Consider the following 19,095-nt stretch of genomic DNA (forward strand, 5'->3'; position numbering starts at 1 on the left):
TGTTACTGTACTCTTAAGGTAAAAAATAATGTTCAGTTGTTTGCTATCTTACTTGATAGCAATATTATTATTATTATTATTATGAGAGACAATGATTAAATTAATCAGTATAAATTCTATGACTGTGGTGAAGACTCAAAAGAACTTCTCAATGCCTTGTTTTTCAGACCTTGTAGAAATTACCCTACAAAAAGACTATAGACTACAAATAAAAAGATGACATCCAGCAAAGACAAAAAGCAGAAGCTCAAATTGATGACCTTAAAAAATTACATTTAAAAGTGTTTTTACTCAAACTGAGGCACAAAGGGCAATAATAACATTAAGGCTTTTTTAAACTGCAGAGACAATTATAATGGACTACCTTATTTAGAAATTTTGTTGCTTCCTGCAATTTCAGCATTTTAAACACACACACACACACACACACACACACACACACATACATATATATATATATATATATATATATATATATATATATATATATATATATATATATATATATATATATATATATATATATATATATATATATATATATATATATATATATATATACTGTACATGTTTAATGTAAATGACGTGATAAAATCCTAAACACTTGTTCTACTGGCTAGAGTAATTTCCTGGTCTGTATTACGCGAGGTTGCTTTCTATGGGTCTGACCCAGTATTTCGTTGTACAAGCCTACGCGCTTGTTTCCGCCAGCTTTCATAATGTATTTATCAGCGTTAAAGCTGAAACAGCATAATATCCGCAATAATGCATTCTCGGCATTATTCGGACTATTTATAATCATGTACCCTTATCTTAATTTACGATTTCTTGAACTACTGAATATACCGTGGGGAAACATATAAGATAAAAATAAATAAACAAATTAGGAACCAGATTTGATTCGCTAATTCACCATAACGTCTTCTGGATTTCTTGGTGATAAATTGGGACCGTCAACTGTCTAAAAATAACAACGATTTTATTAAATTGAACCGTAAATGAATACGTTTTAAACGTTTTAAAAATCTGTTTAATCTAACATGAGTCTGTTAGACAGTTTCTTAACCCTATTAAAAACAGGACTCCTATTATATAGAAGATGAAAAATTAGTTGTGGCCATGTAAATATATATTTTGCAATAACAGCAAAAAAACAATCATAGGATATTAATATTGAAAAGCAGCATCAAACATGCAAGTTTTCTCTGTGAGGTTTTCTGTGCCTATGAACCTTTACTTTGCGCTGATGTAATTCTCCTCATCAATAGCGCAGCGAATATCATTAAGAAGATGACATTGACAAATTATCATCCAAGCACGGCATTTTTTTCTCGCGCGACACCTCGTCTCGACTGCAAGGGAGGAAGTCTTTGGAGTCAAAATGTTAGGGAAATGGCATAGACAGTAAATATTCACAAAGATAAATAAATTCGCAAAATAAGGAAATATTTGCGAAATTAAACTGAAAACTCAAACATAATGACATTTTGCCAGAATAGAATAGGAAACCCTCACAAAAACTGTATAAATTAAATATAAATCACATCTATTTGCCATCTGTCATATGTCTACGTTGTGGCACATGTAATGAGCCTACATGCAAATATCTGTTATTTTTTTTCTTTTTAGCTCTATACAGCTACCTATCTGTCTGTCTATTTTTGCATCGAAGCGATAGAATAAACTTTAAATAAACTACCCGAATTTACGGCTTTTTTCGTATCACTATGACTGGAAATTAAATAATGAAGTAATAAATAATCCATTTTATTTGTACACACACACACACACACACCTACACCTACACCTACATTATATATATATATATATATATATATATATATATATATATATATATATATATATATATATATATATATGAAACAATGTAGATTGTTAATTATGATATATGTAAACCTTTGATTAGAGTTTCAGATTATTGCAACATAGGTAAACAACACTGGACAAAAGCATATCGTTCCCAATGCATAAAAATGGTCGACAGTAAATTAAAAAAAAAACTATTTAAGCATTTTGAAAATGAATTATTTATTACAAGAAATTGGGTCTTGTCTTTGTAGAAATACCACATGCTTTTTAAAAATGAAACTTGTGTAGACGGTGTGGCACTCACTCAACATAAAATGTACAAATACACACACATAATTGAGAAAACTAAGCGAGAGCTGACAAAGAGTAACATCATTTTTACTTATTTTGATTTAAACGTCTTTTTAACATTTATGAGTATTAAAGTAACATTTACATAATTCTGTACATTGAAACACCCTTGATGGTCATACACATTATTCAAAGACTTGTATTCAGCCTTTTTTAGCCTTTTTGCTTCTGAGCTGTAGGTGCTTCGTATCCTTACTAAAGGGTCTCGATTATGGGGAGAGTTTCAATACTTGCAAAGGTGCCACAGTGAGTTGGTGTATTCCAGTGTGTGACACACTCTCCCTTTTACCCTCAGCTCCTCTATAGTCAGAACTGCACCATGGATATGAGGCAGAACAATCCCTCTAAAATCTAACAAAACAAAAAAAAAAGTCAAACACTGATGGGGCATGTTAAAGAGAAGCATGGCTAACCAGAACACTTTCCATTGCATTCTAAACCAGTATCTTCCCCAAATGACACCACGGAAAACAATGACTTTCTGAGTATGAATTAGTCTTGGTGTATGTGAGTGTGCACTTTTGTGTGTGTGTGTGTGTGTGTGTGTGTGTATCTGTGCATAGAACTGTAATATGCAAGTAATTGTGTCTGAGTTTGGGACACTTCAGAAAAGTGTCCAAATGTTCTTGTCCTCATGCTAAAAAAGCAAATAAATAAATAAAAAAAGAACTCCCATTACAAACAAACAAGTTTTGGCTCCTGCCTTTCAGAAGTCCTTTTGCAGTGAGCACTCTAGGCTCACCAGACAGTTCCATTTGGATATCAAGATCTTGAAACTTCTCCAGGGCAGGTCGTCGCCAGTGCAAGAGGGCAATTGGGTCTGTGAATTCCACAGATCATCAGGCAGAGTATAGTGTGTGAGGGGCATGTGTGTGTGTTTGCGTGTGTGTGTCTGTGTGCGTGTACGTGTGTGTGTGTGTGTGTGTGTGTGTGTGTGTGTGTGTGTGTGTGTGTGTGTGTGTGTGATCTGATGAAGATGATACTGCATGTTGGTCTCAAACACTGTATGGCTAGTGCTGGAGAGTCCCCATAGGGCTGGCATTATGACCTGAGGGAAAAATGGAAGAGTGATAAGAGTGATAAGGAGAAATCTGGTACTGTGAGTTTAACACTCAACATTTTTGTTGTATTTTGTATTAATTAAACACTGAGGTTTTGTATTGTGTATAATTCTGTGGTTTGAACATATTGTTCTATCTAGTAATTCATAAACACATCTGCACTCTGTGTGCACATAAACACATATCTGTGCCACATGTAGATATCTGGATTACCATAAAAAAAGACTGTTAACGTAGCAGTCTCATTACTGCCCCGATCAGCATATGTTGTTGCTGCAGACAAGATTAAGAATGGAAAAACATCCCTTTGATTGAAGCTCTGATCATTCAATTACAAAAAATAGCCCAATTAAATAGTGTGAAAATTATTTAGTTTGCATTTACCTATGTCAAGATAGCATAGCAGACTCAACTGAATGTGTGTGTGTGTGTTTCCAGGGGTGTGCGTGCATCCTCTCTCACCGCTCTCCATTAGATCACACTGGGGGCTGTTCCTGGGGGGAGAGGGGCTGTGGGGTTATGATTGCCCCACTGTGGCCGGGGCTTGGGACGTGGCACTTATTTCCATATAAAGAGCTCTATTAATCAAGGTAAGTGTCATTAGAGTGCGGCTCATTGGCTGCCAGAGTGTGGGTATTAAATAAAGCGTGCCCTGCCCACTGCCTGCGGCCCCCTATACATCTTGATTTGTGGAGTGTCAGTGACAGCAGCATGGAGAGCATTGGCAATGGGGCAACAGGAGGAGCAGGACAAATATCAGACCCATTCCCTAATCAGATTTTCCAGCCAAGGAGAGTGGGAGAGGAGCAGCAGGATGGAGGAGAGGAGTGCCAGGCACCTACCATGTCTGTGTGGAAGGTTACATGTAGTGCCACTGGCCATCCATCCCCATGTTCATGCCCATGCCCCCCATTGGACCTGCCAAAGAAAACAAACAAACTAACTCAGCACCACCAGGCCCTTCCAACCTCTTTAATACAGCTACTACACAGGTAGAAGGCATAAATGGAGTAAATAGGGTAAAACAAATATCCTAACACAGCAGTGTTGCTCAGTGTTGTTTTTGAACCTGTTGTAGTTTCACACACCTGCAGGTCGGAGGCCCATGTGCTGCTGGCTGTCCAGAACAAAACCTCCCATTGGCTGCCCATCAGGGCTGTAAGCAGTTCCTTGGCTCACTAAACAGTAAAGTGAGAGCATGTAAAATGTGACATCACAGACTGTCTAGTTCAGAGGTGTGTGATACTGAAAGTGAGGATTACCTGCTCGGTTTGACTGGTCGATCATGGGCTGCACAATCCTTCGCCGGGCATTGATAAACCTTGCAGGAATGAAAACAAACAAAACTTTTAATTTAATAAGAAGAATATAATATGACCTTCATTTGTAAAAAGTACCAGGAACACAAAGTTCCTTGATAAGGCTGATTCACTCATATAGAAAGAGAGGGGATTAAAATCGTGACCTAATTTCTAATTAACACAGCCTAAAATTGCATTCTAACTCACTGCAATTTCTTTTAGCTTTCATGGGGTTCATTTTAATTATTAATTTGTGCAAATATGAAAATTAAGATGAAATAGCAATAATACAATATATCATCTATAAGGTACCCATTATTCAAATACAAATGAACCTAATCTCTAGGGCAATTTATTTGCCCTCCAAGGTTTTAAGAATTGCTTCACCAAACACTTTCACTCTCAGAAATATAATGTTCCATCAAGTAAACAATTCCAGGCGGCAAAAATAATTCATGGGTGTGTCTGTGGTTCTGTAGCCAGTGGGAGTTATATAAACTGTTTATCACATGCTTATACATGTCAGTTATTCATAACAAAAAGCTAGACAATAGTATTTTTGCACTAGGGAAACACATGAGCAGTAATGCAATTTAATACACATACAGTTGCCCCCCCCAACTCTCCCCACCCCCACCCCCAATGGTGTGCCAGTTCATGTTAATGTAGAATCTCATAAATGCCCATATAATAGTGATTCACTAAACAATTCCAGGCTGATTGTTACAGATGAGCTACTGTAATTCCCCAAATACTGACTTTTTCAGACTTCATACAGCTCCCTCCTAAAGTCTAAGATAGGCCAATAATCTTTCCAGAATACTTTTTCCGAGTATAGAGCAGCCAATGAGGTTTTTAATGAGGACTTAAAAAGCCATCTTCAAATGAGTCCCAGTATGTTATATTTGTTCTGCTCAATTTCTTGCCTCTGATTCCAAACTATTCAAAGCTACAGCCCATCATCATGCCTGCCTGTTCACATTTTTATTGCCATCTGATAAGAGCATTATTACATTAATAAATGGTTTCTGACCAGACGATCTCCCACTGTCTTTATTTCCAACCGAAGGTAAGTCTAAAGAGAGAGCAGTCATAGATCAGTGGTAGCTCACCAGTTATTCACTTGTAAGATAGTAAGGCCTGTGTCTTGAGCTAGCTGTTTCTTCTGCTCTTCTGAAGGGTATGGATGCTGCAGAGAGACAGAGATTTTTATGTTAGTACGTTTTAGTACGTTAGTACATACATAAACAGTAGAGATTTAAAATAGAAACATAGAACATAACATAAAATAGAAACATAAAATAGAAACAATTTTCAGATTTCTTCATATAGTTAGTCAGTATTATCAGTATTCTTGCTGGTGATTTTGGTGAATATCAGGCCAAAGACATCAAAACTACCTTTAGGAAGAACATTCAACATTAACAGATGCAGGTAGTTCACTACCCCCAACTAGACCTTTACTCAACAGGCAAATAACTCTCAGGAAATGATATCATTCTGTGTTACTTCGTTCCACTGTCATACACACAGTGTTGTCCGTAAGACCCCTTGCTCCACAACGTATGGTATTGTGTGACATTATATGACATTACTTAACGCTACTTGACAAATGACCATGTGGATTTGAAAGGGACACAACAAAAGGCTTTGTGAGAGTGTGAATGGGTTTTGGCCCCAGCTGGCCCCTGTTGGTCCCTACTTCTGAGCCTGTGAGAATGACAGCAGGGCAGCAGATGGCAGGCTGAGAGTGCAGAGAGCTTGAGAGTGTGTGTGTGTGTGCTTGTGTCTGTGTGCCCATTTTGGTATCATCATCCCATTAAGCAATGTTTTTTGGAAGCTGGTAAAGGATAAGTTATGCTCTCTTTCTCTTTCTCTTTCTCTCCATCATTGGTTTTTCTAATATAGGGGTTCACTCTTAAACACAGAAAAACTCTGCATGATCCACCTATGACTGCATGTTTCACCTGTTTTAGCAACCCAGTATATGTACACACACACACACACACACACACACACACACACACACACACACACACACATTTGTATACCTGCATAGGCATACTCATGTTTACACACACATATGCACAGATATCAACTCAGTGATGTGCAAAAATCCTTTTTGTGAGGCATGCACCAAACAGGCACTTCCACAGGGACTATACTCCTCTGTTCCTCTGCTCACCTTTTTTAGGATACACTGTCATATATGCATTATTTACCCTGGTTTAAAGAGAGAATCCCCCTGTTTCTCATTTACATGTCAAAGAATAGGCTACCATCTTGTCCCCACTGAGCATACCAGTTATAACAGTTTGCATACCAGCATACCAGTTACAACAGTTTGCTCTGTACTCTGTTGATTTTGTCTTGAGTCTTGAGAGGGTCCTTTATCGTGTATAGGTCACAGAAGATGTAAGATAATGCCATATGTAAAGAGTTCCTCTACATCCAAAGCTCACAGCCCCATGTGTGAAGTGGAGCTAGACAAAACGTAACACAGCTCTTTTTTATTCTCCGTTAGAGGCGGATGAATGCACGAGCAGCAGGGTGTTGCACTGGAGACCTTTCACAGGCCTAAGTTCCCCCTCACACACAAACCTTTTTGAGAGGTAGCACATCCTGCAATGGGAAACCCCCTCCTTAACAAATTAGTTTGAAAAGGTGCAGGTGAGTAGAGAGGGAATAATTCCATTACGCTTTATTTAATCTGTAAAACGTTATACTATGGAAAGAGATTAAATCTTATTTAGAATCAGAGAAAACAACTAAAGAATAAAACAAAAGGAACAAGACAAAGGAAAAGCAAACAGATTGTTAGAGAGAGCTGACTCTCTCAGCCCTGCTAGGCTGTACACTTCTCAGGCATAGGTCTGAACAGTTCAGCAAGGATTGTCCACTGTTGCGTACTTGAAGAAGCTTCCCTGCCAGCTCCGTATGAACCTGTGGCATTAGATATTTCAATTATAGCAGCAAAGTCACAGAACCAGAGGTGTTAGGTGATCTGCAGAACCCCCTCTCAAAATTCTTTTGAAAATGATTTCCCTCTTATTTTATATTTTTTATTTGCATGTTGCTGATCTGGATGTAACAAACAGAAGGCAGCCTCTGAAAATGACACAAAAATTAATCTCAGAATACTTCTCCCCGAATACACAACAAAATATGTGTTCTACCAAGATGGCAGAAAATGTTAACACATTCCAATCTGGGTGTCTCTGAAATTACATCATGCCCATCCACCCCACTGCTGTTTGATAACTGTGAGTGAAGAGTTGAATTACAAAGCCCAATAACTGCTTAACATTAACTGAGTAAATTGACCAAGTTTCTTTTGTCATGTTGCAAAGAAACAATTTTCTTGATCTTTTCAGTGATGACTGAAACAAATGGAAGTGGTGACATTAGAGTAACGATTGTGACCTTTGTTTAGCTATCACCAGAATGGTCTCAAACATAAATTTAGCCAATGGTATATTCTTGCTGTTGCACAGTGAAGTTGGCTAATTTGCAGTTAGAGATTAATTTTAAGTTGCAAAGGCAAGATTATGCAGAGGTGTTTTTGTGCTCAATTTTGATTAATATAAGCCTAATTTCTCATGACTATTTGCTATGATCTTGTAAAAGATTGAACTACTATGATTGAACTACTATTTTCTTGGATGCATTTGGCTATATATTACTTTTTTCATTCTTTTAAAAATACATTTTAAACTGAAGGCATATAGAACACAATGTTTCTAAGGCCAGGTCTTATTCTTTAACAATGTAGATTACAGTATAGAAAGCAGCTGTGTTATTATTCACTGTTATTTAAGCATTATAATGTAATCCTGACAGTTAATTTTTCATTAATTTTGGAATAAACAACACCTTCCCCCAAACAATTTTGTTTAGCTTTCAGTACACAAACACAATTGATTAATATTAAAGTAAAACAAGACCTCTATAAAATTTTCTTAGCATTTAGCATTCTTAGCATTTAGCAATATCTTAAAACTGGAGTAATTTGTGAGCTGCTGTGTTAGCAGAAAGAAAAGCAAGGAATCTAATGAGATTTAAAACTAACAACAATATCTAGCATGGTATTATAAGATCAATTTAGCAAAAGGTTACCACTAGCTATCTGCTGATAGATATTGTAAGTGAATTATCAGTGGCTGATGCTAGTTGTGCTCCACCTACCGTGAGGTGCTGGAACAGCCATGCACGCATAATGTTTGTTGCCACCTTGGGAAAAATCCCTCTCTTCTTCTGGCGTTTCTTATCAGGATCATCCTCATCACCTGTACCAGGAGATGCTAAGTTGTTCTCTAGGCCATCTCCAAAATGAAAGACAGAAATGGAGAGAGAGAGAGAGAGCGAGAGAGAGAGAGAGAGAGAGAGAGAGAGAGAGAGATGAGAGAGAGAGAGAGAGAGAGAGAGAGAGAGAGAGAGAGAGAGTATTCACCATTACATAATGTTCATTTTAGCAAGCATATAAAACTCAAAGACTGTTCAAACAAGAAAACTTGCACAGAAATCAACAATGCTGAGACATTGTTTTCTTTTTCTTGTTCTCTCTCATCCTCTCCCTTTGAGGACATGTAAATAAGCACGTAGGTAATGAAGATATGTAAATGTCCTCATTACTCATGGGTAATGAGTAAATAACAGACATGTCAACGAGTGCTCAGAAGTTGATGGTTAGTTTATTGGGCTCCAGAACCTAATTTGTGTTTGGGTAAGGTAATGTATATAAACCCGGCATACTTAGTCCCTAGAGTCCAGTTGATTTGATTATGAATTTAGAGATGCATTGCTAAACCCTTACTTTTCATCATATAGTCCAAGCAGTGTTTAACTGGTCATTTTGATTATTTTTTTTAGATCAGTCATTAAATCCCTCATAGCTTAGCCCTGATCTTGGAGTCTGAGGCATTATTTACAGGTACGGCACTTCACCATGTCTCTCTTTCCCCCTTTGCGTATTTCTTTCTCTCACTTTTTCTTCCACTCTACCTCTCTTCTTTTGCTCTTTCCTTCACTCCCTCTAGCCTTCCTCCATTAGTTGTGTATCAGCAGAGATGATTCACTTTTAACAGTCATGCTTATTTTTCTTGGCCCGAGGGCAGAGATGCCTTGAAAGCCTGCCTGGAGGGTATGTGAATAATGTATCTAAGGGACTCCTCCCCCGAGGCGGGACAGGAACCCGACTTTTCTTAAGACTCGCCCTGCCGTGTCTCCTTGTTTTTAGGGATGCATCAATCAAAGCAGCCTATATGTTCCATATTCATGCATAAATATTTTAGCTAATGAATAATGACATTCAGATTGTCGGACACATGGTGGGTGGACAGAGGCCTGACTGATAACATTATGCAAGTGCAGGAAAAGAGTCTAAGACTTGTTACAGAAAAGTTTTTGTTTGTTCATTGGCATTAGAAATTCTTCACCTAAACATCTGTAAAATTACATTTCAGTCAGACTACAGTAATGTACAGTGATTCATGAGTTTCTCTTAGAACACCATGGTCTATGGGAAAAATGAGAATAATCAATATTTCTGTTATTGACTCTCGCAACAGTGGCTTAGGTTCATTAAATTATTGATTTTTTTAAAACTATTTTTGCATTTTTAATACATCAAGCGATAGCTTTTACTGTAACACAAATAAGAAAAGAAATTTTAAAAACAAAAAAGAAGTAGACATGAAGAGAGCAAGAAAGCAAATACAATGCAAATGTATAAGACATAAAGAGAAAAAAAGAAAAAATAAAGAAAATTAAAGATAAAAGAAACAAAGAATAAAGGCTAGAGAATGAAAGAACCTCATTACGTCTGAGGAAGACTCCCTCTGCCCCCTACCCTCGTTTTCCCCTGCTGCTCCAGAAAGGGAAGGCCGCGGGGCAGATCCCCACTAACGCTAATCGCTTCTGACTGTTCCCTGGCAACTGGCTCTGTGCAGCCTGTGTGACAGTGCTGGGTTTAAAGGCTCGAGTGTCAGAGAGCTCTGCCCAGCCCGCCGGCCCGTGGTCAGCACGCGCGGCACAGAGGGGGGACCACTGCAGCTGCGGGGAAGGCTGCATTATGCCCTCAAGGCATCTGGAGACAACACAGCACCTTAAGATACAGAGAAGTGGCTCCCCGCTTGCTCTCCCATTCTCCACTGTGCTCACCTTCTTGTGCTCACGATGTGAGAGAATGTGAATTGGTGTTGTGAGTTTTTGTAAAAAAAATTTGCCAACCAAGAGCAAGCATGATCTAAGGTTATCGCAGTCTTTAGCAGACATAAAGATGAGAGATGGATGGAGATGGATTGGTGTCCTGAAAACAAAGGGCAGTGGCACTAGTGGGGGCTGATAAGCACCACCCTGCATGCATCACAGAATAAATCCTGTTTGCTTGCCTAATGAGCTTGTCACGACCTCAATCTATCATTAGCTGTACTTCTTAATGCTAGCCATGATTCACACTCCCCAGCGCAACAGCCTGGATAATTATTGAGCACAGCCCTGACTTAGCACAGCCCTGACTGACTGAGTGGGGCGAATGCAGATTATTTTTTCCTCACTAATCGTTTTCCCTTAAAGCATATTGATTATATTCTCTTGACAGTTCAGGTTATTGTTCCCAGGTGGCTGTGATGCTAGCAGGCCTGGGAGCTATGAGAAGAAAAAAAATCAGTAAAATTATGTATTGAGATACACATGGTTTAGACAATATTTTACAGCATTATTTGGTAGATGAATCTAATGATCACTAGGTATTGATTACCTGAACAGTGGTGAGTATCCTGCTGTGTTTAAAAATTAAGATCCAAACCTCCTCTTCCTACAGCTTCTGCTGTCACTGAGGGGCACAGAGACCACAGAGGCCTGGAATTTCTTTCTGCATCCTTTTGTTTAGATTTGTCCTTTGTGATGGACATTCTCGGGCCTGCCATCCCTGCAAGCTTTCAATGTTTGGGATTGTCTTGTATGAATTCCCCTCCTCCCCTTGCACTCCTCATTCCCTCACCAGTGACGTCACACAGAGGGGGTACAGTATGGAGGGTATATTGTTGGTCCCAGAAGAGAACACTTGAGGCAAAGGAGACTCAGATAACCATGGATTTACAGTCCCAACCCCATTCCAGCCCTCCAGGCTGCACACTCCAGCCCTCCAGGCTGCACACTCCAGCCCCCCAGGGCTCCCGCAGGATAAAGCTACATTAAGAGAAACCATTGCCAACTCCTGTCCATGTGCAGCCAGGAGGTTGTGCTTACAAGCAGCACTTGCAGGATGACACAGCTGATGGAGGAGGAACACTGAGAGCTACTGAGACTGGCAGGGGTCCACTACCCCATGAACATGGGCAGCAGTGACTGTTCTTTGACCCTTAGTCTTTTCTCAGGGTAAAGAGTGTTTACTTTGCCCATTTTTTGCATGATAAAGCGGGCAAGTAATAGGGCGCCGTGAGAGCAGCAGGTAGGCCTTACAGCATGCCTCTGATGTTCTTGTCCCTGTGCTCCTGTGCCGTGGCTCCTGGCTAATGCCGTGACTCGCACCCTCACTCCCTCCATCTTTCACGCCATACTTCAAAACATTCTCTGCAGGGTCAGAAGGCCACAGACCTTGGATGTCCCCTGCTGTTGTTTTAACAAAGCATGGTGGGAAAAAAAATCCAACACCCCATGCTCTTCCCCTTCCCCTTCCCCACAATTCTCTTTTTCCTGATCTGTTTTGTCTGTACCAGTGCCTCTCTCTCTCTCTCTCTCTTTCTCTCTCTCTCTCTCTCTCTCTCTCTCTCTCTCTCTCTCTCTTTCTCTCTCTCTCTCTCTCTCTCTCTCTCTCTCTCTCTCTCTCTCTCTCTCTCTCTCACACACACACACACACACACACACAGACACAAGCACACACAAACACACACCGTAAAGCACCGTAGCATTGCTGCCATGCCTAGCATATCACTGTTTAAGTGTAAAATCTGAGGTATGTGGAGTTCCATGTAGAGGTAATGTTAGCTGAAGAATTTTTTCTGTTGTACTTTCTGGTATTGTGTTTTCTGGTATTGTAAGCAGAAGATAAAGACAGATCGGTGTGGTTGGGGTTCCTTTCATCCTTTTTGAGTTCCTCTTGTCTTGCAAAGTATCCTTCCATTCTTCTTCTCAGTAGCCAACCCACTGATGCCTGATGGGCTCAGGGGCAAAGAAGGTTTTAAAGGCTATTCTTCCTGACACCATTAGCTACACACAATAATAAAACAAGCCATAAACACATTTCCTCAAGCAAGCCTCAACATGTACTGGTGAAATATATACGCTAAAAATAGTATTTTAGACTTCAGCCAGTAAATCCCTGAATAGATCACTGAATATATGCCAATAGCGCATCTCAGTCTGTTCTAGTTCATTTTGGGAATAAGCCTAAAACTGGCAAGCCAACAAATAAATAACACAGTAGCACTGGGAAATGCACTTTAAAAACATTAGAACAATTTATGTTAGAGTGAAACCCATACAGGCAACCAACCAGAAAAACATAAAAATCCATTAAATCCATTAATTCCAAAGCAGACATGAAAGACAGGTGCTCAGATGCATATATTTGTGCCACCAAATCACATCAAAACACCCAAACCATCTGGGTCAAAACTCCATGGGATCTACATTCATCTGATTTTTACCAAAAAAAAGTCAAGCTAAGGTTTTAACATGTCAACATTGTACTTTTCTTTTGTGTTTTCATGTGAATATTTGGGCTGATTGTTGACTAACACTAATTAGCTGCTCTATTGTTCAGTATACCACCCAAACTGGGAGCAATTCTCAAAGAACCAACAATGGTCAGTGGATTACGAAAGAAATTAACTCACCCTAATGATGGTTAACCCAAGGTGAGCAGAGCCTTATAAGAATGACTTGCTTATAGAATGAGGTCTTCAGGGTTCCTACCGAGTTCGCTGCTGTTGTCTCCGCTCTGAGACGCATGGCCCCCACTGGATGGCCCTGGGGTGCCTACCGAGGGAGTGGAGTGGGCATCATCTAAATCTCTCCAGGAAGCTGGATTCTGGTTACATTCCAGTTTGGTGTCAATACCAAGGAGAGAAGAACAACAAAATATTAGCAGAACTGTCAGACATTAGTAGTAGAACTGCTAGAACCGAATCACAAAATCAATGCCAGCCAGGATGGTACAATAAATAATGATGTTACTGCATGTACTGAAAGTCCATTTTCAATGAAAACCTCAAAATAATGTAAGTTACCATTCTGCCTATTCAGATATTTCCTCTGTTGGATGAATAAAACTACTGCAAACAAACACAATTCCAAACCTAGAACCAATCAAAGCAGAAGAATTGGAGCAGGAGTACAAGAGCAAGAAATGTGATTAGGAAAGTTCTTCAGGTAGCTGTATAGTTGCTGTCAGAAGTTCCTCAGGTAGCTGTCATGTTGCTGTCAGAAGGGAATGCATGCCAGTGACCAGAGCAGCCCCTTTATATTCAGAGCTCAGGCAGAAGCACTCAAACAGCTCAGCCTGAGCACAAATGCCAGTCTGGCCTCTTCATGTTCTTAGCGTCAGCTGTTTGCCTGATGGTGATCAGATAGAGTGCTCTAAACAGGCCTAGAAAAAGCCCAGTGAACAATAAAGCTGTGTGAATAAGACTCTTCACTGTTTACTCATTAGGATGCACAGAGGTTATTGTTTGTCTGTGCGCGTGTATGTGCATGTGTGTATGTGGTGCGGTGGGATACGTAGTTGTTCAAAGGGCCACTGTCCTTTTATTACATAATTAACATAGTTACATAAAAGCCATCATAATTAAAAGTGTTGAGCCTTAGTATCATAAGGATGAGAAGCATTATTTATTGTCTGCACATATTAATTGTCTGCGCATATAATTAATCAAGTTTCATATAGATTAGTAAAGCAGCTGTAAATATCTCCTCACTGTAGTTTATCCAGAGTAACCTCATTTAGTGGCAGGACTATAATTTGTGATCCTATGGAGAGTGGCCACAGATTAAGTCTGCTACTGTTTTAGCTTTTTTGAGTCAGAATATCTCACTTAATAATCTAAGTACAAGTCTTCAAAGTTGTCTGTCTTTTCCTCTGCTTATATGACTGAAGGAAGAGGGTAATACATTGGGGCAGTAAGAGGTGATGTTGCTGCTGTGCGTGTGTGTGTGTCTGTGTGTCTATGCGTATGTGCATTAGTGTTTGCATGTCTGTGTGTGTATGAGTGTATGTATGTGAGTGTGTGCGTGTTTGTGAAGAGGAAATTGGGGGGGGGGGGCGTTGTAGGAAGTGTAAGGGGGGGGTTAGGAGCAGTAGCAAAAATTAATCTCTCCTCTGAACCCCACACCATGGGTTTCTAGGTCACAAAGACCCCCCTCCCCAATGACAATAATAATCCAATCAGTTCAAAGACAATGGAACATTCACATGCAAATTTAACACTGATCATTAGGGCTAACAGAGGGGTAGACTACAGAGCAAAAGGCCCACAGCCTGACCCTACCTACCACCACGTCTAGAACCTGCACTTCATCACCATCATCATCATCATCATCATCATCATTACCACCACTACCACCACCACCATCATTTTCATCATTCTTGGAGATAAGCTCTATGGCTAGGAATTTCTTTGAATCTGACAAAAGCTTTCAAAATACACAGGCATATATGAAACAATATAATGACCACCTATTACCAAAGTGAAACATTTAGACTGTGAACAGTTTGTATTCTAAAAATAAACCTTGGAATAAAGAAAATTATAGATTTTGATCATTTGGCAGCGTGTTTATTTATTTTTTGTGCCTGTGCAAAGATGTCAGTGGGGCTTGACTGATTTGGCTGTAAATATAAACTTGCCACGAGTAAATTTCACCGAACGTTCAGAAGACAACACTGCATGCCACGGAATTTTCCGATATATAGATGAACATATGGTTTTATCACCACGTAAAAGGCTAATAAAACTCACGTGATCTGCAAGATTTGTCGACGATCCAGAGAGGTCGTCGTAGTCAGACTTGCATCCTTCCCGATCTTCAATTACAAGATCAATGGGCATTTTCCCTTTCAGGCAACTAATGTACCGATGGCAAAAGTTATCACATAGCTCGTGCACCTGAGTACAAATACCACATTGACGTAAATTATAAAAATGATAATTTTAAATTGATTTGATCAATTTTATTTTATTTTATATAGGACTGGAGATAAATCAGATTATACATCCAAAATATACCTTTTCCAGTTCCAAAAGATGAAATCGTAATACTTGTATTGCCTGAATCATCTGGTTAAAAAAGAAAGAAAGAAAAAAAGAAAGTGTGAGATTAAACTTGGGGGAAAAAAAACTAAATACAGAAAATAAACTGGTAATTGAAAGTTGAATGTAAATCATATAAACAATATATGTTTCGATAAACAAACTAAAAATAACATCTCGAAGACAACAGCCCGAGGAATAGAACTCAGCCAGAAAACAGATTTTTTTTTGGCGGGCTGGTGTCTCAGAAAAGAGAAAATCTCGCGCCCGATTTTCCCTTCGCCCTCTTGGTTCTGAGTGTGTCCCAACGCACGCGTCTCCAGGCAATGTATGCGGCCTTGTCGAAAATCTCATCACCACTCTATTTCTCATAACAGTTCATACTAGCAACGCTAGTATTAGAATTACTTTATGATGGACAGACAAGAGCGGTTTAGTTCAGTTTTATACTTACCAAGTTGTCCAGTTCTGGATTTGATGAAAATAATGGTTTCTCTGCCCGTATCTAAACCAAGACAAAACGTTATTGGTATCCTGTACAGATATACATTTGACTTTATTATAAATTCTAGTTTCTTTTTTGAACAAACACATCAAAATAATAATAATCAAAAACAATAATCAACAAATAATTCAAAACTAGATAAAATTCTCGAAAACTGGCAAGTTAACTAATTAAACAGATCGATAAATTGTATTATCGTCTTTGTTACATGATTAACTGTTTGACGGCGACCTGCTTGGCAAAGACAGCAATGTCCTCGTTGAAGGAATCGGAAGAGCAGACGTCGCCGCCTGCGACCCCAGGCTCTCTGGGCGTGCATGTGGCCAGCTCGCATTTCTCGAAAACCAGCGCCAGCAAAGGAAATAGTGGGTGCCTAAAATCAGCGAACCCATAAACATCTTCTGACTATTATCGCTCATTTCCTCAAACATCATCTCAATCATACAGTGCTCCTGCAACTTAACAACGCGGACATAGGCCTGTTGATTCCGAACTCTGTGGGGTTTTTTTTTTGGTTTTTGCAACCTACATTACGGAAGAAGGTTAAAAATAATGCTATACGTAAATGTATTTATAATTATTACATTGCAAATATTGCAAATCCTACAACAGGACTGGCCTTATATAAAAACCAGCAAAAGTTCAGCAAAGCGCATGGGACCGTCATCTGTTTACTAATATTAATATCCAAATGTCTGTAATATTGTTATTTGTAATATAACAAAAATGGTTAAAAAATTAAATCCAAACAATTTTTTACGATACTGGAAGAGTGTTGGAGCGTATTCATTTTAAACGTACCCGTAAATCTGGTCTTTATCTCTCTTAAGGACATCACTGACAGCAGAGCCCATGCCGCTGGGTACGAGGCTGGGCACGAGACTGGGTGGCGCATGGGCCCCGTAGTGCTGGTTAGTATGGGGAGGTGGCCCGTGGTTCAAGTGATGGACTTGCGGCAAAGGCCGAGGAGCATGCGGGTCTCCATACATCGATGCCGGAACCCCAACACCGTCCATTCCGCCACCGTAGTGGGCTAAGTCTTCGTACTACACCAGGGAAGAACAGGGGCTATTACAGCCTTCAGTTAAAAGTTAAAAAACAGAGCACCAGGACAATAAAGGTATGAACTACAACTAATGCCTGAGGGATTAAATTGACTTCATGAAGTGTGTTTATAAAAGCAGGTACTGAATGCCGCTCACCCTTTGCGCCATCAGCATGTGCAGGTTCTGGTCATGTACAGATGTGCGGATAATGGGAAGTGCCACTTGTGTTCGGAGTTAACGCGGATGTAGTTTCAATAGTTCAATTCCTTTGAGTATCCGATTTAAGTGATCGGTGTCGTAATCCGTACATCTGATAAAGCATAACTTGAGTTTTGGATAGCTCCGTTTAACTGTACAATTTTGAAATAAAATTTCAAATAGTCAAATAAACGTGTACTGTTTTACAAATAAAACCCACATACAGCTGGTTAGGAGTAATATGCATCCGTTTATCTATCGGTCAGTCTTGTAAGATTGTCCTGTTCCAGGTATCTTCAAGTAAGATGACTTCTGAAATCCGAAAGCTTCTCATTTTTTTGATAGCTCCTGCGTTAGTCTGAACACAGTGTCAAATAAAAAACAAGACGAAATGTATCCAATTCTTCTCGTGATCACCATTTACATCCCTTACACGGAATGGAGAAGCGTTGATAAGTACGTGGCAGACTGAATGTATCCTAGTCGGCGTGAGTGGACGATGACTGAGCCCGGGAAAGCGCGGGGGGTGTTGCCACTCGCGCATAAGGGGAGAGAATCTTAGATGGAAAGAGCGCAGGGACTAAGACTAGTCAAACGAGTGTTTACGTTGGATGCACACACAAATGACGCACCACAATGTGTTACATTTTGACGTCGTGGGTGGAGGGATTCTTTCTAAAAGCGCTAAAATTGAATTTACGCACTGAATTATACGACGTTATGCATTCGTTGAGGATCTTGTTTGATGTATAATACCAGACCACTATGATCCAATCTGTAATATAACCTTATTCAAATAATGATGAAACCTGCCTTTTGAAATAAAACGAATCCATTTCCACATATGCAAAAAGAAACCCAATCTATTTATTCAAATTATTTGCATTTATTATTTTAAAAAGGCAATGCAACTAACAAGATTATTTTGTACTTTGGTTTTCTTTTTCATGTACAAAATGCATCAAGAATCGCTTGCTTTTTCAAATCTAATTTATTTCGTATCAGTTCTTATTTACCCATTATCGCTTATAGATGACAATAGAAGAGCGATGAACGATTCTTCCATTTACAAGCCTTGAACCAAAATATATATATTTTTTTAATTCTAGAAGAGAAACTGTCATATAGGTTGTCCAGAATAAATGTCCGATATACGTCTCACGGGCATATCTTTATATGAGTTTAGCTGTTTCTTATTTAATCGCAATATTTTAAGATAATAAGGCAAAATATAGCAGAGAGAATGTGCAAAATGTAAAGGTTCACAGTAACATATCATTTTAGCTAAATGGCCCATAGTCTTTTAAATCCTTTAGTTAATACAATCGTGACACATATAGGGGACCTTGCCTTCCAAAATATACTCCTATCAAGACAATTAAACAATTACTTCTATTTAAGCTTCAAACATCATTTCATTGGCCTCGCATGCAAATATTTAGCCTATCGATAGTAAACACACACACACACACACACACACACACACACACACACACACACACACACACACACACACACACACAAATACAAACACAAACACACACACAAGGACTA

General features: G+C 39.2%; 1 protein-coding gene across 1 annotated transcript; it reads right to left on the reverse strand.

Moving 5' to 3' along the window:
* Positions 1-3,190: 3,190 nt before the first annotated feature.
* meis2b (Meis homeobox 2b) lies at positions 3,191-17,598 on the reverse strand. Its single transcript, XM_027000812.2, has 13 exons — positions 17,500-17,598; positions 17,099-17,343; positions 16,529-16,670; positions 16,247-16,297; positions 15,769-15,819; positions 15,502-15,648; positions 13,460-13,574; positions 8,729-8,865; positions 5,656-5,732; positions 4,505-4,563; positions 4,331-4,420; positions 4,085-4,160; positions 3,191-3,229 (listed from the first exon to the last, which is right to left on the reverse strand). The coding sequence occupies exons 1-12, from the start codon at positions 17,515-17,517 to the stop codon at positions 4,102-4,104; spliced, it is 1,191 nt and encodes a 396-aa protein (XP_026856613.1). The 5' UTR covers positions 17,518-17,598; the 3' UTR covers positions 3,191-3,229; positions 4,085-4,101.
* Positions 17,599-19,095: the final 1,497 nt, after the last annotated feature.

The sequence above is a fragment of the Electrophorus electricus genome, chromosome 3 (genome assembly GCF_013358815.1).
Source record: "Electrophorus electricus isolate fEleEle1 chromosome 3, fEleEle1.pri, whole genome shotgun sequence".
Lineage (NCBI taxonomy): Eukaryota > Metazoa > Chordata > Actinopteri > Gymnotiformes > Gymnotidae > Electrophorus > Electrophorus electricus.

Excerpts from the sequence above, each read along its gene's own strand:
- meis2b (XM_027000812.2), bottom strand. Across the intron at positions 8,866-13,459 it reads AGACAACAGCAGCGAACTCG|ATGGCCTAGAGAACAACTTA; the intron begins GTAGGAACCCTG and ends TTCATTTTGGAG. Across the intron at positions 4,161-4,330 it reads CATGGGCCTCCGACCTGCAG|GTCCAATGGGGGGCATGGGC; the intron begins GTGTGTGAAACT and ends TTTCTTTGGCAG.